The sequence below is a fragment of the Protopterus annectens genome, chromosome 2.part0 (assembly GCF_019279795.1).
Source record: "Protopterus annectens isolate FY-2018-M chromosome 2.part0, PAN1.0, whole genome shotgun sequence".
NCBI lineage: Eukaryota > Metazoa > Chordata > Ceratodontiformes > Protopteridae > Protopterus > Protopterus annectens.
In genome coordinates, this window is record NC_056728.1 from 1724417496 (window position 1) to 1724440604 (window position 23109).

At 42.0% G+C, this 23109-nt stretch overlaps 1 protein-coding gene across 1 annotated transcript in view; it reads right to left on the minus strand.

Moving 5' to 3' along the window:
- Positions 1 to 22516, minus strand: part of TATDN2 (TatD DNase domain containing 2) — a 146801-nt gene extending 124285 nt beyond the window's left edge. Inside the window, exon 1 of the mRNA XM_044060436.1 lies at positions 22079 to 22516. Coding sequence (XP_043916371.1) covers positions 22079 to 22516 — 438 coding nt within the window. The remainder of the gene's footprint in view (positions 1 to 22078) is intronic.
- Positions 22517 to 23109: the final 593 nt, after the last annotated feature.

Consider the following 23109-nt stretch of genomic DNA (forward strand, 5'->3'; position numbering starts at 1 on the left):
CACAAGCACAGCACACACTTCACTTGCAGATAAAGACAGTACACACAAAACACATGCCATTGTCTCGCCAAGTAAGCCATTTAGGTGCAACACAAAACCAAATGTACTAGTCATAGGTGATTCTATCGTGGACACATTGATGTGCCACTCACGTGGCTGGATAAGAAAGGTCACAGTTAGCTGTGCCTGGATCCAGGATCTGGAACATCACACATGCACTTAAGTCTCTCAGCAGCAAATACCGTTAGGACTGTCATAGTACATGTTGGTGTGAACGACTTGATACATACCTCTCTGGACTACATGAAGACATGACACGCAGTTCTGTGCGTGTCCCAAGCAGGTATATCCCTAGCCTTAAGCAGTATTCTACTCTCACCTAGGATGATGCCGTAACACAAGCAAGATAATGAACTTCAACTGGCTTAGTTTCTGGTGTCATTCTAAGGGGATCCAGTTCCTGTCAGCCTGGGATGATATGGTTGATGGACCTCGATGCTTTGCCAGAGACCATCTTCATCTGTCAACCCTAGGAATTGGTCTTCTAGCAAAGGCTCTTGGCCTCCCTCAGTGCTTTTTTCAGGCAATGTCACAAGCACACTTCTGACAAATTATTCCTAAAAAAACATCAGGGTCATGCTGCTAAATTGCTAGGAGTTCTAAACCTAAAACTGCACTTGTTGGAAACTGCCCTCACCTTGGAGAAAGCTGATGTCTGTGCTGTCACAGAAACCTGGTTCAAGGCTGCAGAAAGCATCCTGGCCATATTGTCCGCTCACTCAGACCATCAAATAACAGGAAATTCAGAAGGCGTATCAAATTTTTTAGACAAATACCACCTCCAGATTGTAAGACTACACGAGTACCTCAAAAGTACAACTCTCTGTAGGTAAAACTCCTCTCAATTATCACCAGTTGTAGGACCCCCTCCATGAACCAGGACTCCCACAATGCCTAACTAGACCTCCTGGAGTCCCTCAATATACCACACACCCCAGTTTTGGGAGACTTCAATTACCCATCAATAAATTGGTCTTACTACACCTTTATCAACACACCTGCACAGAGATTCTTGAACTCTGTAAATTCTAATAACCTGGACCCACTAAGGGGTTCAAATATTCTGGATCTAGTACTTACGAACATGAGTGATCACTGCACCATCCCAGGTATACAGTCATCCCTAGTGAGCTACAGACAACACGACTCAGAACCAAACCACAAAGCTGTAAATCAAAATACCAGTCCAAGTGTTAGAAACCACACCACTTTTATAAAAAAAGATTTCAATTAATTAACACTATTGAGATCTGACCACAGGTCAGTCATACTAGAAGTAACAATATCATCACACCCTCCCCCAGCTGGAACTAGACTAAAAAGTTTCTCCAAAGCAAACTATAATCTGTTATGCGACAATATTATTAGTTTCATAGCCCCTGCCCCTAGTGATGGCAATGACAAGTATACAGAGGTTTATACCAAAACCTTGCATAAGCACCTTCACAGCTGCATCAACTCAGCTGTACCAGACAGGATAAAATTAAGTTCCTCATGGAACAACCAACCTGCTTGGACATCAGCCATTAATGGGCTACATAACAGGAGGAAAAACAGCTGTCTAAAAGCAGCAGGAAACTGTCCCCAAACTCAAACGACTCCCTCCTCAGCCTAAATAAGCAAATGAAACATCTAGTGAAAAAGTCCAAAGCGGATTACCAATCTAAATTGGCCATTCTAGCCAAGGGTAACCATAAGGCATTCTTTGGGTACATCCACAACCTCAAAGGAAAATCCCAGACTTGCACAGAACTATAAATGGCACAACATACACTGAACCTGGCGATATTGCTAACCTGCTGGCAGATAAGTTCAACGACACCTCTCCTGTCTTCACCCAATATACCACAAGACATCTCTCCTACATGACTTCTCCAGGAATTACTAAGGAACAGGTCCTTAATGCTCTTTCCAAGACTAAAATGATGGCCTCTGTGGGACCAATCATCCCTGGCTGTGTCCTAAATTGCTTGAAGCAAGGGTTAGCTGTACCTCTGAGTACCTTCGGTAAACAAAGTTATGTACTTACCATAACTTGGCATCTGTGTTATCCTGTTTCATTATTCTTCACAACTGGGTCTTGTATCCGACCAGGCACTAAACAAGACAGATCCAGGGCTCGAGCTCCTCCCTCTCCCATAATCACCTTCTGCACTAACCCTCAGATCAAGTTTGCTGTAGTTACCCCATAGAATATATACCTGAAACATTAAGCAAGGGAATTAGCCCAGGAGCCTAATTACTCCAGCTTCCTCAGCCACACACCCCCCCCCCCCGAGCATGGATGAGGGAAGGTGGGTGGAAGTGAGGAATAATGGAAATAGGATAACACAGATACCAAGTTGTTAAGTACATAACTGTTGGTCTGATGTTATCCATTTCATTATTCCTCATGACTGGGTCAGAATCCCCAGCTACAGTACTATCCTGGGTGGCCCTGTGGAAGGATGTCCTGAGCACCGTGGAACCAACAGATGCTCTGTTTCTGGAGACTACATCCAATTTGCAATGAGAAACGAAGGTGCGAGGAGTGGACCAAGTGGCTGCAGCACAAATGTCATCTACAGACATCTTATCAGAGGCAGCTGATGAGGTAGTTAACCTCATGAAAGTGAGCCCTAGGCAGTCGAGGAAACTAAGCCCCTGAGAGAATAAATGGTGGAAATACAGTTTGAAATCCATTTGGAAACTTACCTTCGACTACTTGGCCATGTTTGTTCAGGGAAATGGCTACAAACAATTTATCAGATTTTCTCAAAGCTTTAGTTCTGTGCAAGTAAAATTTTAACTGCCTGTGTACATAAAGTGTATGGAGGAGGCATTCACCTTTATTGGAATGATTCAGGAAAAAAAAAAAAAAAAAAAGACAGGTAGCTGAATAGACTTGGTTGATATTAGTTTCAGTGGCTACCTTAGGCATGTAAGAAGGATTAGTTCAAGGCCACTCTGTCTTTGTGAAAAATGATATATGGTGGCTTGGACAACAAAGCCTAAAACTCTGAGACCCTCTTTGCCAAAGTTACAGCCACAAGAAAGGTAGTCTTCCAGGAGAAGTACTTAATTTAATATCACAGAAAAGTCAACTCAAATGGTGCAAGTGACAGACTGCAACACCATAGTCGAATCCCAAAGAGAAGGGTCTTTAACAGTGAACCTAGGGAGAAATGCACCTTTCATGAAGGCCTTGCACATTCGAGGAAAAGGCAGGCTCCTTACTAACATGAAAATTGGAAATTACCACCAACTGCAGCTTCCTGGTAGAAAAACTGGCACCATCTTGAGAGAGATAAAAACAGAAGAATATCCAAAACTGGGGCAGAGAAGGGAGAGACTTCTTTCCACAGTCCTAAAGGAAAACAGTTTCCACTTACTGTTGTAGAGTTTGAGTCGACAGTTTGAGAGGCAAGAATAATTTTCTTAACAGGGGAAGCCAGCCTGGACTCTTAGTATCATGGGAAGTGGAAAAACCTGCGAACAAATGAAGTGATCAGAGGTTTGGGGTTTTCAGCTCTGAGGGATGAGAGAGGTGATCCAGTGTGGGATCTATCTAGTATTAATGGAGGATATTTCAGATACCACCATTAGAAGGGAAACCGCATCGGACGAGGCCAGAAAGAGGCAAGGAGGATCATGGGACACTTCAGTCTGTGGGCTTTCTGCAGTACCTTGGGAATCAATGTGGATCAGTAGATATGCATAAAGGAGACCTTGAGGACAATTGTGGACTAGAGCATCCCTAGGAGACTGCCCCTCTAGGAGGATCAGGGAATAGTACCTGCTGCATTAGTTGTTCACTGGGGATGCAGAGAGGTTGCAGCAAGGCTAGCCCCATTGGCCGAATATCTGAGACACCACTGATGGATACAGGAACCAAGATGGACCTGCAGAGTCTGTCTGCCAACATGTTGACTCCCCAAGTACGTGCACTGCAAGAAGAAAGGGAATGAAAAATAAATTGCCCAATCCAACACTCATGGCCTCTCTGCACAGCAGTTAAGAATGTGTTCCCCAGTGCTATTAATGTACCACACCACTGACATGTCTGTATTAACTGCAATTGTCCCCAGAGGAAGGCAATCCTGAAAGGCTTGCAACGTCAGGAAGACTGCTCTCATCTCTAGAATTTTTATGTGCAACTTTGTCTTTGTAGGGGATCATGTGCCTCAGACCATCCGGCCCTGAAAATCCCCCCCACACCCTAGCAGGGAAGCATCAGTGGTCACTGTGGCTGTGGGAGGTGAAAGCGAGAAAGATCTGATTCAGAAGAGGTCCTCTGAAAGAAGCCACCACTGAAGATGTCATCTGCAAATGGCTGCCAGTCATATTTGTATAAACACAGGATGACAGAATGGACCACTGAAATGCTAGCACCCACTGGAGTATTCGCATGTAATATCTCGCCAGTGGTACACGGAAGATAGCTGCTGACATGGACCCCAAAAGCCTTCAGAATGAGATACGTCTGTCGTGATGGGACCTCTAGAATTGCCTTGACCTGCTGCCTGAGTAAATCTACTCTGTGGGGTCAAAGCTGCATTTTCTGTCAATGCATTGATCTGGGTACCTACCAACGCCTGACTGTGCACCGGAGTTGGTTTTAATTTGGCAATACTGACCGTAATGCCTACCTCGTTAAAGGTGTCCAGAAAGGTACTGCTTTGCTAATATCAGCTAATGCCTTGTATTTGCCATAAGAAGCCAATCGTCAAGGTATGGAAAAACATGGAAACCCTTCAGTCTCAAGTTAGCTGCAACCATTAACAAGCATTTAGTAAACACTCCGGGAGGCTGTGGCAAGTCCAAAGGGCAGGACTCAGAGTAAAAAATGATAGTCACCCAGCTGGAAGTGAAGATGCCTCCTGGAGCACCTATCTTGATGTGATAGTACGCATCCTAGAGGTCTACGGAGCATATCCCACTTGTCCTTTTGGAAAAACGGCAGGACTGACTGATCAACTCACCATCCAGAACTCTGACTTCGACGAACAGACCCAACTTGCTGAGGTCTAAAAATACAGATGCAGGTCTCCCGTCTTTTAGCACCAACAAGTGAGAATTTCCAGATCCTCTTTGCCCTGCTAGGACATCCTGAATGGCTTTTTTTTTTCTAGACGTTTTAGAACTTCTTTGGGCCAGTTTCCTCTGTCCGAATGGCATGTCTGGGAGAATTCTCTTGGGACTTGGAGGTGGTTGAGAAAAGGGAATGTAACAACCTCTGGATATGATAAAGGGCTTACCGATCATTCGTTATGGCTGTCCAGGCATTTGGGTGCAATGAGAACGGACAGACTGCCTCCAGGGCAGGACAGTTGGACAACACCTCAGGGGCGCTGAAAAGGCTTTTCGAAGGTTCTCCGAGGTCCTGCAGACCCATTCTGCCTCTGGGGCGGTGTCTATCACTGAACACTGTTCCCCAGCCACTGGAAGAGAAATCCTCAGGAACATCCTGGAAGGAACCCTGCGACTTTTTGAACAAAAGTTTACCTCCCACTGGTTCTTTGAAAAACACCTCGGGGGGGGGGGGTAGAAAACTTGATCCGTACCACTGACGTCTTGCCTTCCTGCTCACTGCGGGTCAAAGGCTCCTTGACGGACTGTCCAAAAAGTGAGGAACCAAAGGAGGAATTCGTGAAAGACACCTTGAAGGATTCTACAAACCTGCACAACTGCATCTATGCAAGACACCTCAAAGCAATGCCTGCACATCCTGCTCAAGAGGTACCCTCACTAGCATTAGAAATTAACCTTGAATAGTTGGCAAGAGATGAGTGTGAACTGGAGAGAGACCTTTTTGAGGTCCTCCATAGAAAAATAACTCTGTCTGTTAGTTCAGCAATCGGGTCTCTTTTGTAGGCAGGTAAAGTGAGCCAAATAGTTACGAGCTTGCGAGCCAAACGTGGCTAAGGCACTGATGTGCATCCCGTGTCCATCACCTGAGACTCCCTGTTCGGGGGATGGACAGTGAAGCTCTGTTCAGCCAGCTCCTTTTTGGTGGCTGCAGCAACCACAATGGCATCAACTGGACCCACCTTTGTTCCAATACATCCTATCAGAAGGCAGACTCAATCTGGTCAGCCTTCTGGGTACTGGTTCTACATTGTCAAGTCTCTTCCATGCCCTGCGCAAAATAAGGTCTATGAGCTTGTCCACAGGAAGGACACCCAAGAAGTAGATGGGCCCATCCGGAAAGCTTTCAGAAACACAGATTCCTCCAAAGACGGGGGTTGGGAAGACCTCTGCCTTTGTGTTTCAACAGTTGAAAAATGTCTCCAAAGGAGGCATCATCTGGCAGAGACCTGGGGGACCCGCCACCCTCATCAAAATCTGTGTCCTCTGTAAGAGACTCCACGGGCGTGTCAAAGTGCCTCCTCTTATACTTTCTCTTCCATGGCACCTCTTGTGGGGGGCTCAGGAAAGGACTCTGAAGAGATAGGAACCCCCTGGGGGGTTAGATGCCACTTGAAAGCTACCTCGGGAGGACAGACTCTGGACAGGATGGCTTGGATGGACCCCGGTTGGGGTGGAGATGCTGCTCCAGACATGTAGAAAGTCCGTTCTACCACCCAAAATGATGAACGACTTGAGGAAACTCCTTCCCAAGTGGTTTCAGCTCCTGGGGATGAAGAGTAAGGAGTGGAACCAATCCCAACCTCAGGTATTGGCCCTCCAAACAGTACCGGCCCAGAGCTGTCCAGGGCTAAGGCCCCCAAGGGAAAGGGCTGATCTGATAAGCCCAGACCTCATCCCCTCCCCAGAGGCCCAGCTCCAACCTCTCTAAGCAGAGACCTGCTCTGATCCAAAGGCAATGGAATCGAGCCAGTCAGGTATCTTGACAGAGTCAGAAAAGCATGCATCCTCTGGACTTGTCAATGCCACCCCCCCTCAGGTGCACTGGGTCCTGGAATTCTGAAACGGGGAGAGTCGAAGAGGAGACTGCAACCTTGGGGCCAGGGATTTCACAGAGCCAGAGCAGGCTGGAGATGTCAGACTCCTCTCTCTCTGGGGCCTGAGGAAGCTCCTCATCATCATACTGTACATATCCGTAGGCAAAAGGTTCCTGGAGAATCCGGAAGAAGCAGAGGAATAGGTGGGCTTGGTCAGGGATCCAAGCCTGGATCCCGAAACAGACTTATGATGTCCACGATTTGAAGATGGTCTCCGAGGTCTAGCAGCCAACTGCTTCAGATCCCTGGTGGATCCCAAAGGGAAGAGCTCTCAAATAGTAATACTGGATCTGACACTTGCTGGACCACTTTCTTCGGATCCGAAGGAGCAGGTGGATCCAACAGGGACCCAACTCTAGTCAGATCCAAAGGCCTCCGCTCAGACTACCTTGGAACCTACCAATGGATCTGGAGAGGTCGAATCTGACATGGCCAAAGGCAGTTTCAGGTCCAGAGGGCCTGATGTAGCTGGGGACTTGTGACAAAGAGACCCCCTTGAACCATGCCCTTCAAAAGCAACTTGTTATGGTGGTCCTCCAGATCTAGAGGGTTGAATGTTGCACAGACTGTGCAGCCAGCCTCGAGGTGGTCAGCCCCCAAACAGGAGACGAACTTCTTGCCGGCGTTGGAATTAGGCATCTTACCCAAACAAGAAGTGCACCTCTTAAACCCTGTAGGTCTGTCCTTCTCAGACATATCGGCCAGCCACACAATTGGAAACACAAACCCCAAAGGCTAAACCACTAAGCAACTAACAACCAAAAAACTAAATATTAAGGGCAAGAACCCGTCCACAAAAAGACCCTAATCTAGGGGGATGGAGGTAGGTGTAATGGTTCAGGTGTTTGCCTCATAACGTAAGGTACAGGGTTTGACTCCCACCTTTGGGAAGGAAATTAGCTAGGCTTGCAATAGCCTACAAGGGCCTAGTAATTAACTATGAATCGATCCTTTAATGCCGTTCCCTACAGAACTGTACAGAAAAAAAGTGCCAAGAGCTAACTAGAGAGAAAAGGGGGAAGAGAACCACAAAACACACTAAAGTTAGAGATACACTAGCAATGGGAGGGTACAGAAAAAAAAACAAAAAAGAAAATTCAACTTATCTGATGAATACTTGAAAAAGCTATTACACAGCTCGACAGCCAAGGATCACATCAGTGCATAAACGTGGCAAAGACTGGAGGGTCAGAGTACAGAAGGGGATTATGGGAGAGGGAAGAGATCTAGCCTTGGATCTGTGTCTTGTGTAATGCCAGATCGGATCAGATATCTGATCCAAGACAGAGTCGTGAGGAATGAGATGAACAACATCAGATCCACTGGGTATGTTCCTGCAGATCGGAAAACGGTTACGGTCATCCCCTCCACAAAGGGGGTTCCTTCTGCCGACTCTGGGAATTATAGACCCACAAGTCTGACCAGCCTCATATGCAAGGCCATGGAGAGAATCATTATAGACCTCAACAAAAAGGATATAGAAGACCCCCAAACTATCCCAGTTTGGTTTTGTCAAAGGCAGACTGAGACAGTCAACAAAGCCCTGGATGGATGCAAAACAGTGCATACCTATTTAGACCTAGTGAAGGCCTTGGACACCATTCCCCAACTCTGGTATCATTGATAAAACGTACCCAACTGAATGTAAACCAGTATACTTGTCAGGTGGGTTGCAAACTGGCTCACCATTACAACACATTTAAAATGGGGGATTCTTCACCCACCTTCAGACCAGTAACCAGTGGAGTACCATAGGGCTTGGTGCTGTGGCCCCTTGTTTGGGATTTACTTTTCAGAAGTAGTACAGGCCAAAACAAAGAGCATGTGGCCAACAGATTACTGCAAACTGGGCGTGATCACTGAATCCTCTAGTGGCACTGACACCCTCCAAGAAGGTCTTACTCAAACCAACAATTTGTGCCAAAGTCATGGGCTCAAGTTAAATGCTAAAAAGTGCATCATCACCCCCCTCTGGCAAGGGAGAAGTCCCTGCAAAGTACCACATTAACACCACCACCTTAAGTACCCAATCCATGGCAAGAGATCTGTGCACATAGGCTGACAGCAACCTCTCCTTGGACTATCATCTTTCTACAGTGGTAAAGAAAGCCTTCTATGTTGCCCATCTGATCAATACGGGCAATGCCTCCAGAAAGAGGTTATAACCCCCCCGTACTCTCAGACCAATTAGAGAGTACAATGCACCCTTTGATATGTACCTCACCAGGCACCTCCAACAATTGGAAAGACCTCAGAGGTACCTTACAAAGAAAATTCATGGTGCCCAACGCTGACATACTAAAACTGCTCTCACTATACTCTGTCGTACAGACTACTCGGGGGTGATCTCTGCCTAGCCTATAGGGCAACCGTGGATCGAATCCTGATGGAAATGCTACACATTAGCAAGACAAATGGCACTGTGCACCAGCTCGTGACCTCAACATGAGAAGGAATATTAACAGGACATACTGGACAGTTGGGTTCATCTCAGAGGCTTCCCTACTCTGGAATAAGCTTTCAATCCTAGTAAAACAGAGCTCCTCACTAACCTTTTCAAGCGTAATCTGGATAATTAGATGGGGGAGTCATAAATTGACTCCTGGGGTTTCACCCATGTTCCTTCTGGGCAATGAGAGCAGGCATAGAGTCAAGTCTACTAATAGCACATGAAAAAACTTGGCTAGGTTTGTAAGGGTGTCAGGGCCATTAGCCTAGTAACTTCCTATTATCCTATGAACAAACAAAACTTTTCCATTTACTCCTGTAGCGTTTCCTAGTAGAAAGTTTCTGGGAAGATGAAGTATGAAATGGACAGGGAAAGACAGCATTGGTTGTCTAGCTATTAAAGGAATTGGAGACACCACACTGTTAGTTTAAGACGCAAGATATCCCCGTGAACTGTGCCCATCAGGTGAGACAGGAGGTCTGGAACTGAATCCAGAATACAAGGTGGATATACTAGATGAGGCCAAAGGAAGGGAAACAATCCGTCAAGGCCAGTAAGAGGAAATGAAGATGCCTTAGCTCTTCAACTGGTCTGCTTTCCGCAGTAATTTGGGAATTAAGGGAGTCTGAGGATAAGCATACAGAAGACCAGGGTGCCAATTGTGGAGAAGAGAATCCCTTGGTGATTCCCCCAGTGGGGGATAAGAGCAAAAAAGGTGCTGCACTTGTTTAGGGGAAGAGGCAAAAAGATTGCAGCAAGGCCAGTCCCACTGACTGAAAATCATATTCATCACTTTGCTGTTGAGACCACTTGTGAGGTAGTAAGATGGACCTGCTCATTTAATCTGCTATCATGTTGGACCCCCCCCCCCCAAGGTATGCGTTGCTATTAGAAAGCAGTTGGAAGACACTGCCCATTGCCACACTGAGTGCTTCTCGGCATAGGCGGTTCCCCTTGTTTGATGTACCAAAGTACCAACATACTGTCTGGATTGCAAATGTTTTAAGAGGGAGTATATGTCTTGGAATGTCTGCACTGCCAAAAGCACATCTCCAGAACACCAATATGCAAGTTGACCTCTTTGGGGGACCAAGTGCCTTGGACCGTTCTACCCAGGAAATGCCCCCACCCCCCATCTGGGAAGTGTCTGTAGTCACTATGGCCTTGAGCTGAGGGATGACAGACAGTTTTGTAATACTGGTTGCTACTGCATCCACCAATAGTATCTTTTGCTATTCTGGTCTTCACTGACATGGGTTGAGATAGTACTGACTACTGTATTGCTAGAATCCACTGCAGAATTCCCATGTGGAATCTTGCTAAAAGAACTAAAATTAATGCCACTGACACACTTCCCCTGGACTTGCAGAATCAATTGGGCTGAAATTCTTATACTGCAAATTATTCTTCTGACCTGCATCCTTATTTGCACTCTTGACAGTGAAAGAGCAGCTACCATAGATACTATGAACACTTTCTATGAATTCTAATGTCTTGGTTGGTTGTGAGACTTGTAATTTATGGTTATTCCAAGATACAAGTAAGTCTGTAGCACCTGATCTCATGCTATCAGTTTTAAGCCTGCTTGGGGAGGTAATCAGCCAGTCATCTAAATATGGAAACACCCAGAATCCTTGCAGTCTCAAGTGAGCTGATACCACTGCCATGCACTTGGCGAACACCTTGGGGGATGTGATGAGGCCAAAGATCAGTGCTCTGAACTGATGGTGACTGGCTCATAGCCGAAAAAGCAAGTACCTTCTGGATCGTCTGTTCATCTCTATGTGATGGATCTTGAGGATGCATACTATCAAGCACATCCAGTTGTTCTTGCTCAGAAAAGGTAGAATGGACTGAACTGTGACCATCTGGAACTTTGCATCTCAAACTGACTTGTTCAATACACTGAGATCCAAAACTGGTCTCTTGCCCAGTTTTCTATGGCACTAAAAAGAATTTTAAGTAAGTTCCAGATTCCATTTGGTCTGGTGGGACCTCTTGGATGACTTTTCTTAGCAGCTTTTGGATTTGTAGTTCTGCTGCTTTCCTCTGACTGGGTGGAACATCAGGAAATTCTCAACAATGGAGGTGGCAGGAAAAAGGGAATTGTATAACCTCTAGAAATAATTCTCTGCACCCACCTGTCTTGCTGTATCTAACCAGGCTGTCTGATGCAGAGGTAAGCAACCCCCGCCTGCCTCCACAGATGGACAATTGTGCCTACTTTCAAAAGAGCTGAAAGGGTCCATCAGAAAAGGAATTTCTAGACGCCTAGTTTTGCAGGCCTCCTCTGCCAAGGGGACATCGCCTTCCATTATAGCTCCCTCCTCTGCCTCTGGGGGAACTTTGTGTGTGTGTCCTGGAAAGGACCCTGGGACTTTCTGAACGGTATTTCTCAACCTCCCAGTTGACTCCGGGAAAAGATCCTTTGAAGGGTGAAAGAATGCACTCCCAACTACAAAGAGGGTCTTCTCCATCTTTCTCACACCTGGAGTGTGTGCCCCTCACTGTGGGGCCAAATAAAGATGTGCTGTCAAAAGGAGCATTAGCAAACAAGGACTTGAAGGGCTCTGCAAAAATCGCACAGCCGGATACAGGCATGCCTCCTGATGGAAATACCTGAACCTACAGTCCTTGAGGTACCTTCTGCAGCGTGCAAGATAAACCTCATGGACGAATTAGATATTGCTTGCAGGGTAGCCACCTTAGAAACTACTAAAGATTGAGCCTCAGCAGTTTCAGTTCCAGAAAGATTTCAATATCTCTACTCCCTCTGAAGTCTCAAAATGTGCCAGATAGTTCAGCAATCTGAGTGTAAAAATTGACGAAGCATAAACACGCTTCTCAAGTCCAAAAGTTCTTTTGTAGCTGCCGCCATAACCGTGGCATCTACTGGCACCCATTTACCCCAAGATTCCCTAACTACTGGTGGAGCCACAATCCAGTCAGACCTCTTGGCTCAACCATATCAGGTTCCTTCCACACCTGCCTAGAGATGAAAATCAATGAGCTCACCAGTGGGCGGAGTAATCCAGGAGGTAGACAGGACAGCTCCAAAGGCTTCCAGAAATACTGATTCCTCTGGAGAAGGATCCTGGGAAGACCAGCCACCCTTCTACTCAAGGATCTCAAAGTCTCCAAATGAGTTGTAGACTGATTTTGGGGACCCTCTACTTCATCAAAATCAGCATCCTCAGTGACAGACTCTTGAGAGTTTGAGTGCCTTCTTTTGCATTTTCTATTCCTAGGGACTTCAGTGGGGTGGTCTGGTGAGGTATCAGAAGAGATTAGAATAGCCTGATGGATAGTCTAGAAGCTTGGAGCTGGCTGTCCCTGTGGGGTAGAATGTTCAGGATCATGGTGCAAAGTCATCTGATAAGTAGAGGGTGGATCCGAGGGGGTAGGACCCATCTGATCTGCTGGAGAAGAGAACACACTCTTCACTACCTCAAAGGCAGATCACTCCACAGGGAAGGAAGGGAATGGAGCCAAGAAAGCATGCTTCTGGCTAGTCACCTCCCTCCACCCAGAGAACAATCTACCCGAGGTGGAGGTCGGAGCAGAGCTGCCCTGTGCGGAGGCTCCAAGGAGGAAGTGACAGCTCTGAGAACCTTGGAGTAGACTCCAACCTCCCAAATCAGACAGGAGTAAACTCCAACCTCCCAAATCAGACAGAAATACTTCAGCTCAGAGTGTCAGGGCTCAAAGGATGTCAGAGTTGGTGCACTCAGAACAGTATTTGGATCAGAAGATTGTGCTTTCTTTGGATATGAACCAAATGGGCCTAGAACGCTCAGATCAGAGGAGACAAAACAGCTTGGACTAGAGAAACAGCTGTAATGGGTGGAGTGGTAGATGATTAGACTTGACCCAAAGAGGTAGGAGCCCTAAGAACGCACATCTGAAACTGAGCCGTGAAGAATTTAATCATCCTCTCCACAACTGCTTCCGAGAGACTCTCGGAGGAACAAGAAGATGGTAGGGATGACGATTTGGAGCACCTCTCAAAAAAGGGGAAGGCACTCTGGATAAGACTGGATCCAGACGAGAATAAGTTGTCCTTGGTAAAAGTTTTCCATCCAAGGCTGTAGAATCCAGAACACTTCTGATCAGATCCAATGACTGTTGGACTGTGACTAATCTTGGATTTGATTTCTCTTTCTTCCTTTTAGGTTCCAAGGAAGAAGGTTTAGACCTTTATGTAGGGGCTCTAGCTTTGTGTTTGAGGGATTGAACCCCAGTAATGGCTTCAGAGAAGAAAGATGGCAACAAGCCTTTCAAAATCAATTTGTTTTACCTGTCAGCTAGCGCCTGGGGGGGGGGGGATTGAACCCACAACAGATACTGCAATCCTGTTACAAATGATTTGGGCCCAAGCCATATACACAAAGATAGTGGGCATAGGAATAAGGCAACTTGTGACCAAACTTAAAGGAGATTACTAGGCTAATGGCCCTGGGGCCCTTTCCAAAAGAGTTATCCCTAAAAAAGAAATCTCAATCAGCACCTGTTGCCTTTGTCAATAAAGGACACTGGTAATCCCTGGCACAAATTTGCAACTTCCCATCCACTCAAGGTTGCCCTTGAAGAGGGTCAGCAACATACTTTGACGTGTATGGGGAGACTATTCCAGAGATGGGGCAGCCTCTGGGAGACAAACCTGTTTCTCCAGCAGGTTTAGTCACATATGACTTGAGCCTTTCAATTGGATAATGCATGAGGAGTTAAGACTTACGGATATGGAGCATCTCTAGTAGAGCAGGGTCTGACATTGCCTTGTAGGCGAGATACAGATCACCTCTGAGCAATCTGTAGGATACAGAGCACAGTGATAGTGATTTGAGCCAATAGGATAGGTGTTGGAGGCCATGGAATCTCTTCGTGAGGTATTTCTGTGGCCTTTCCAGTTGGTGCACGTGTTTGGAGAGGTACATACCAAGTGGGGCGTTGTACTCTATTACTGGCCTAATGAGGGAAGGGTAGAGAGGTAATAACCTCTTTTCTGGATGCAATCCTTTTACTTATGAGATGAACCAAGTAAAAGGCTTTTCTGACCACTGCCAATACATGGTCAAATGTGAGTGATAAACCACAAAAAAAACAGCAAAAGCACCACACGTATAATAAAACAAAGTCCAAGGTACTCAGGAAAGACATCACCAGCACAGATCCAGTTGAAGCAGTTTTAATGAAGAGTTCTTCTTTCGGCTTTTTCCGGTTAGGGGTCGCCACAGCAGAACCCCGTTCCGCTAATGATTGGCAGTAGATTTTTACAGTGCCGAGGTGCCAGCTCGACAACCAACCTTGAACGAAGGTACGCCCATTCACGCATGTCTTTCGAAGGCCACTCTACCGTGAGGAGGACATGCAGACTCCACACAGAAGGCGCTCCAGCAGATAATCGAATGGGAGAACCTCTTGCTGTGAGGCGACAACGCTACCGCGGCTTCATCATAAATGCATACACTTTTAAACAGCATTTTCGTTTCTACCAAACAGACTTCATCAGACGTGGATGGCCAACTACAATAATGCTTTAATATCCTTCTATAAAACATGAATTAGCCAGTAAAATTCAACAAGTAGATAAAAAGCTAATCATAAAACTCATGAATATTCATGTCTTTATGGAGCTTCTAGACAAAGTAAAAAATTTACTTTAAAAATAAAAAACATTGTTAAAAAAATAAAGTCATTCTTAAAATAGTTCAAAATGTATAAAATGCACTAATTGACTTATTTAATCTTAAAATAAAAGATAGTCATAAAAACTTTCTTCATACATACAAGCTCGACATTTGTCGGATCATTCTAGGATCACATTGGCTTTCAATAAGGACACTAGTCATAAGATACGTTTTAGAGGTTATAATTGGACATTAAATCCATATCTATTAAATAAAGAAGATATAATAAAAGAAGTTCAAGAGTCCTTTAACCAACTACTAGCTAATCTTTCTGAACACCATCATCCGTCTGACATAGAATGGGCAACGACCAAAGCACAAATTAGAGGAATTTTTCTCCAAAAGGCTACTTATTACAAGAAATTACAAGTGAGAGACATACAAGAATTGGAAACTAAAATTAAATTACTGGATCAGGATCTAATTGGGAATTATAGTAAACAAACTGAAACTGAGTTATTAAAATGTCAGAAGGACCTTTTTTTTCTACAAAACAGTAAATTACCATTTTATGAACAGAAAATGCTGGTAAAATACACCAATCATATACAGACCCCTTCAAAAGCACTAGCGCGCATCATTAATCAATCGAAAATACCTTCTCAAATCTCTGAAATACACTTTAATAATAAAACATATACCAATACTGAAGACATTATGAAGGCATTTGAACTAATATTTTCTCAAGTCTATGGTGAACAGCAGGAATTAAATATAAATAAGAGTAATAATGATTTTCTGCAGAAAATTATCTTTCCGAAGATTGGTGATGAGCTTCATATGAACTTAGTCAAACCAATTTCTTCAAAGGAGATAACTGATGCAATTAAGAAGTTAAAGCCATATAAAGCTCCGGGACCGGATGGTTTGACCACGGAATTTTATAAAACTTTTAGTGATATATTGGGGAAAATACTTTCACAGGTATTTAACTATATAACTAATAATAAAATTAATGACCCGCACTTTAATGCTTCGAAAACTATTCTTATACTGAAAGAGAATGCCGATTTACAAAACCCAGATAACTATAGACCTATTTCACTTTTGAATATAGACATGAAAATTATGACATTGATTTTGGCTAATAGATTGAAGAAGGTAATTAACCTGATAATATCAGAGGAACAAGCCGGTTTTATAAATGGCAGACAAACTACAGATAATACGTTATCACTTCATACACTGATTTCTTATGCCACTCTCAGGAATTTTAATGCTTATGCACTCATAACTGACGCGCAAAAAGCTTTCGATAGCGTGAACTTAGAATGTTTGTTTGATATTTTAGCATGTTTTAATATACCTCAAGAATTTATTTTAACTTTAAAAAAACTATATAATAATCCCTATACAAATCTAGTTAATAGGAATCTCTCAAAAAGAATTCAAATTAAGAATGGTACCAGTCAAGGATGTCCGTTATCTTATATTATTCAATCTATATTTAGAACCATTATTTCTACATATCAAACAAAATTTTATCACAATGCTCCAGTAATATATGGAACGAAAATTTCCATGGCTGCTTTTGCGGACGATCTAAATATTTACTGTACGACACCTGTTTCAGATATCAAGAAAATATTAAAAGCTGTGGAAGACTTTGCAAAAATATCCAATTACAAAATAATTTAAAAAAAAACAAGGTATTTCCGTTAAAGATACCTACACCCTTCTCGCTTTTACCATTGGTAGGTCAGGTAAAATCAGAAGAAAAAATAAAATATTTAGGGGTTGTTTTTTCAACAGATAATAGAGACTTATGTAAATAATGTTAAGTTAATTTGGGAGCAGATAGTCTTTGATTTAAAAAGATGGAATAATCTGAAATTACCAATAATGGCCAAAGACCTCAATTATTAAAATGAACATACTTCCCAGAATATTATATATCTTTAGAGCTACTCAAGTTCAAATTTCTAGGAAATTCTTCAAACAACTTCATACGGAATTAGCTAGATTTGTATGGGAACCTAGAAAAGTTAGGATATCTTATGATAAACTGATGACTCCGAAAAACAGGGGTGGGTTAGAGCTACCGAATTTTGAAACATATTATTTAATAATAAATGCTAATAGAATTCTAAGTGTAGTTAACTTTGATAGATCCAATTCTAAATGGGCACCTAAGTGGTTGATTCTGAATCATAAACATGTTGCTGGACTGGGCATTAATTGTAAGGAATTACCTTTTTTAAATAAAGATACCCTTAAAATGTACGCTCTGATGGAACATATCAGAATATATATAATATCAGTACAAAGTCTGTTTAACTCACTAAATTTCTTACAATATATGATGATTTTTCAACCATTTCATAAGAACCCGAATTTGAAAATTGATAGATCTTAAGAAATTCCCACTTATAAGTGACTTAACCATACTTGATTTATATCCCTTTCTCGGTATCTCAATACATGACATGCTAAGAGAGATGAATCTCCCTAACTCGTATTTAATTATAATGAGACAGTTAAAGGACTTATCAATAAGCTATTTTAGTAATAGGAATTTTAAAATTAAAGAAGATTTAAACATTTGCCTAAATTTATGGCAAACTAACACAGGACTGTAAATATATAACAGCCTCATATAGTTTGATGAAAGATGTGAAATACAATAATCAAATACTTTTATCCAAATACTGGAAGGAGAAACTGTTAACGATTGAAGATAGTAAAATAGTGAGAGCAATTAACTTAACCTTAAAATCAGTGTCCCTTCAAAAGTTATTTACTCAGTTGATGATATTTAATGTGTATTACACGCGTCTCACTCTATATAAATTTAACTCAAAAAAATTCACCTAAATGCCCATATTGTATAGATCAAACGGCTGACCTTTTACACATGTTCTGGAGTTGTAAATGTATTTTTAAACTCTGGAATTCTTTGAAATTCCAACTACAAAAAATGGGATATCAACAGTCTACACTTTCTTGGGAGTTTATGATTCTGCATATTCCGCCACTTAATTTGGATAGATCCCAAAGGATCATACTCAAATATTTTTTTGTTAATGAAGCTGTACATAGCTACAAATTGGTTGAATCCATCCCAGACTTCATGGGAAAACTTTAAGAGTGTAGCGATAAAACATATCTTAGCACAGAAATTACTAATTAATGATCATAAGAAAAGTGTAAATAACACAAAAATATGGGAGCAAATCTTTAATATGGTCTTAGCTTAAGGTTCCAATTCACTTTTCTCCGGGAAGTACAGACTAATTATGGAGTTTACTATAGATAAGCCTTATATCGATACTAGATTTTTATTTTCTTTTTCTGTAATACCTATTTAGAAGTATATATTTATGTATAATGACTCTATGTAACTGTTGGAAGCATTAATGTATATATTGTAAATATGTTGTAGTATTGTATTAACATTTGGAAAAGAATAAATTATTATTGAAAAAAAAAATAAAAACTTTCTTCATAGTGAAAAGCTAAAAGGGCTGTATTGTAATGCTCAGGCTCCCTTTAGTGGTCAAAGGTTTAATCACATTTTCAGTTAAAATTCCAAAATAAAGAGGGTACATAATTTTAGTTTAAATAAAAATAATTTTTTTTTAAAAAAAGTGAACTTAATAATTTGGCTGCTCTCATCTTCAGAACAGGGGCCAAGGGCAAATTAAACCAGGTGGAGTGGTGGCTTGTAAAGATATCTGCCACCATAGCTCTCTATACTCCACCCTTTCTTCCCATTCCCCCCCCCACCCCCCTTGCATCCTTTTTCACTCCTTCCAATACAAAGAATACAAACTTCGCCTCTGTACATTCTAGTGAGTGCTTGGAGAGCATTAGTTTTTTTTTTTTTTTAGAAATTATGACTTGAATATTTAACTGAAAGTTTTATATTTTTTTTAAAAAGTAAATGTTTTACATTGTCTAGAAGCTCCATAAATCCATGAATATTCATGAGTTTTATAATTAGCTGTTTAACTACTTATTGAATTTTATTGGTAAATTCATAATTTAGAAGGGTATTAAAGCCTTACTGTAGTTGTCCATCCACATCTAATGAAGTCTACTTGGTGGAAACTAAACACGGCTGTTTTAAAGTGTATGCGTTTATGCAAGTTTACTCTTCATTAAAACTGCTTCAACTGGATCCATGCTGCTGGTGGTGTCTTTCCTGAGTACTTTGGACGTGTTTAAATGCGAGATTGTTGTCAACCTGTGTACCTAGGCCTTTCACCACAGGTTGTGGACTTAGGGGGTTGTCATTGATGTGGTAATGAGTCGGGGCCACGATTTGCAGAATGGTATGATCATACATTTTTTTTTTTTGCATTTAACGTAAGGCCATGACTTTAACTTCAGTCATTTATTGCTGTGAGACCCTCGAAGTATATTAACATTATTTGGGGAGTCAATGACATCAACCAACTTACAGTCGTCCACAAACTTGTTCAGCCACAGGCCTTTTGTCTTTGCCTGGACCTCTGAGAAGTAGATGCCAAACAATAGTGGGACCAGGACAGATCCTTGGGGGGGGGGAGACACCACTAGTATTGCGGCGTCATTCTTGAAGGTAGGACACTGCTTAGGGCTAGCGACATACCTGCCTTGGGACACACACTAACAGCTGTACCATGTCTCTCTTCATATAGTCCAGGGAGGCGAGTCTAAAGTCATTCACACCAACATGAACAATGACTCATACTTGTACCTGTTGTGGAGATTTTTAAATTCTAAAGGATCTTTTTCGGACATTTTGAAAAAAGAAAACTACAGTAATAAGAGAAGTGCTAAACTCATTTTTTTTATTTTTTAGCCAGAAAGAGAAGGAAAAGTTAAATACCAACAATGCTAAAAAAATACAATAATCTCGTAAAGAGGGAAAAAAAAATACCAACTATGGTAAGTAAGGAGGTATACACTATGTGCAAATAGAGTAGGGAAGGAAGGCTAGGCCTACCAATAATGGTAGGAAAGAGTACACTCTAAGGTGTATGAAAAAAAGACTACAACAGTAACAACTTAACAAAAAAAACTATAGATTCAATACGTAATCGTAAAACAAAAGTTTTTTTAAGTTAAGAAATATCAAAAAAAGATTTCTCCCCCACTCTGCGCTCGAAAGCTGAAGGAGACGCATCTAGATGTGAAAGCGGCAAACAAGATTTGACAGATGTTAGGGGTTGGTGCATTATTGGTAGGAAAGGAGCTAGAGAGGTTTTGGAGGCCACCAGCTAGCATAACCAGAGAACTGGTAGTTGAGGAATGAATGAAAACTGACAACAGATCTAAAGTCTTCTGGGATGCTTCAAAACTCACAGATCCAATGAGAGACTGAGGCGGGAGTACTCCCAACCGAATTGAATTCCTGAGACATTTTCTCATCATTCTGTCCACATATGATTGGGCTCCTGGTAGACTAAGGATGAGGAGGTAGATGGAGGTCTGGAAACTCTATACATTTTTTCTTCTAGAAATGGAGAGCGTAACCTTGAACAAATCAGCTCTGGAGAAAACCAAGCTTGCCTAAAACGAGAAAACTACTCAGAAGAGATAAAAGGGAACAGGAAATTTACACTGAGCCTAACACCCATATTCCTTATGGGCAGAGGCAGCTTATAAATACTTCTCTCAATGTCCTACTTGGATACAGGACATTATTATTCTTTCAGGAAAACTTGGCTAGGCTTAGAAAGGCCCCCGGGTCATTAGCCTAGTAACAATCCATCAATCTATGAAAGTGTGTGTCAGATACAAGTGGATGGATCTGTGGCCTTTGAGATTTTGGACGGTGGAGCTGAAGCTAGAGCAGAGTGAGCAGTCAGTGACCTCTTCCTTCACTTCCCAAGTTTTTCTTTGGGCTTTTCACCTCCTGGGGTTTTCTTTGGGGTCACTCCCCCCCCCAAAGATTTTTCCAGCAGCTACTTTGCACAGGGTGCAGCTCCAAACATTAACGTAGGGAATACACACAAACAATTTACTCCTACACTCAACCAAAGATCTGTAGCTGAAGTCTGAAGAAATTTCACATTAAATCTGAAGATGTGCGGTTCCTAAGCAATATACACACTCTAGAGTAAGCATCAGAGTTGCTTACCTTATGTCTGCATCAAGGGCACTTTTTAAAGGGGGTTGTCAGACATGTCAAAGCCAAAGAAGACCAATACAGTAATACAGAAAGACAATAATACAGAAAGACAAGACAGCAGAAGGAAATACCATCTATATCAAAGAAATCCCCCCCCCCAAAAAAAAATCAAGATAAAAAAAATCCAACAATGGTAAGCAGATTAACCTGTAAAGAAAGTAGGGAAAGGAGTGAAGTCTAGAATTAAGCAACAACACTAACAATTAAGAAAACGTGTCCATTTGTTTATTTTTGAAGAGGGAAGGCAAGAATGAGAAAAAAAAAGGAGTCAAAAACCCTAGTAAAAAGGAAAGCTAATAAGAAAGCGTTATTTGTCTCCTAAAGCATGACCACGTCAACATCTGATTGCAGAAAATGGCAAACAAGACATGAGGTAATGTGGCGTTTGCAAGGGATTATGGGTAAGGGCAGGAACTTAAGCTATGGATCCAAAGTCTGAGAAGTGGCCGATGTCAGATCAGATGCTCAATGGTTGACGAACTGATAAAATAAGATGACCACAGATCAAAGGACAAAAAAATCTGTTAACAGTAGCTGAAGCTCTACAAAATTGGGATCAAGAAATAATTCAATGACATTCCAAAACACTGAATATTTCATTTAAAAAAAACTGCACTAATCATGCTGTTAAAAGCGAAGAAGTCACAGACACCATCCATCACAAGTCATCCTCTAATTAAAATGACCACTTAAATTTTCATTTTCTTAACACCTAGTAAGAAAACTCCAGCTGTTGAATGCTACAGCAGTTTGGCAAAACTCAGTTCTGAATGGATGAATTTTTATTTATTTATTTATTTTTTTTTGTTAAACAGCTTACCTGTACCTTCTCCTCATGAAATTCTTCTAGCGAATGATCAGGGCTTCTCTGCTGGCAACTGCTTTTTTGAAACAAGTCTTTTTTGAGCAATGACCTAGCATTTTGAGTTGAAATTCTTTCTTTACAGACAAGTGGTGTGCTCGTAAAAGTGCGAGACGAAGAACCTTCTAAAGATGGACTGTCTTTACAAACACGAACTGTAATAGACTGCATGGGACTTTCAATGTTTACATCCTGTTTCATATTCAGCTGATCAGGGGTCGAGCAGCTTACTATCCTGTAAACACTTTCTTCACCCTCTCCCACTTCAGAGAGATCTGAAGACCAAGTAATACTTTCACTGGTGCACTTCCGGTATTTGAAAGGTGAGCTGTCTGAACACTCCCATGCACGTTTCTCCTTTCTATGGATATGCTCCATCAGTGCTCCTGAATACATGCAGAACAAAAGTGGTCAAAGTTAATTTTAGTAAGGCATATTCTCACAACATTAACACAAATTTAACTGCAGTCTGCAACATTAAGCTCATGGCCAGAGAGATACAATATGCTTAATTTCAAGACAAGTGTCCTCATACTACAAAAACTAATAATGAACAGCTTCAAGAACGTAACATCCGGCAGCAGGAAAACCAGCCAAACATACGAACTGCTAAATAAGCTTCATTTAGCAGTTTCAGATTTCATTCCACTTGCGTCTTAGTCACCCATCTAAAAAAGCTGTCTAGTGCACTTGCCTAATTATCAACGAGGGACTAAGCATACAAAAATAAAAAAGGCCTTCATTAGTGGTGGTAAACTAGCCTTTCTTAAATTGGTTTTGCTCTTCTGTTCATTATAGTGTGCACATTACTGCAAGTGCATACACTCCTATAAATATAAAAAAAAAATTATATATATATATAAATAAATCTATATAGATAAATATAAATCAATATGTATAATAGATATATTAATATAAATATATAGAATATAAATAAAAATAAAATATATATACATACACATACACACACACACACATGCAAATAATAC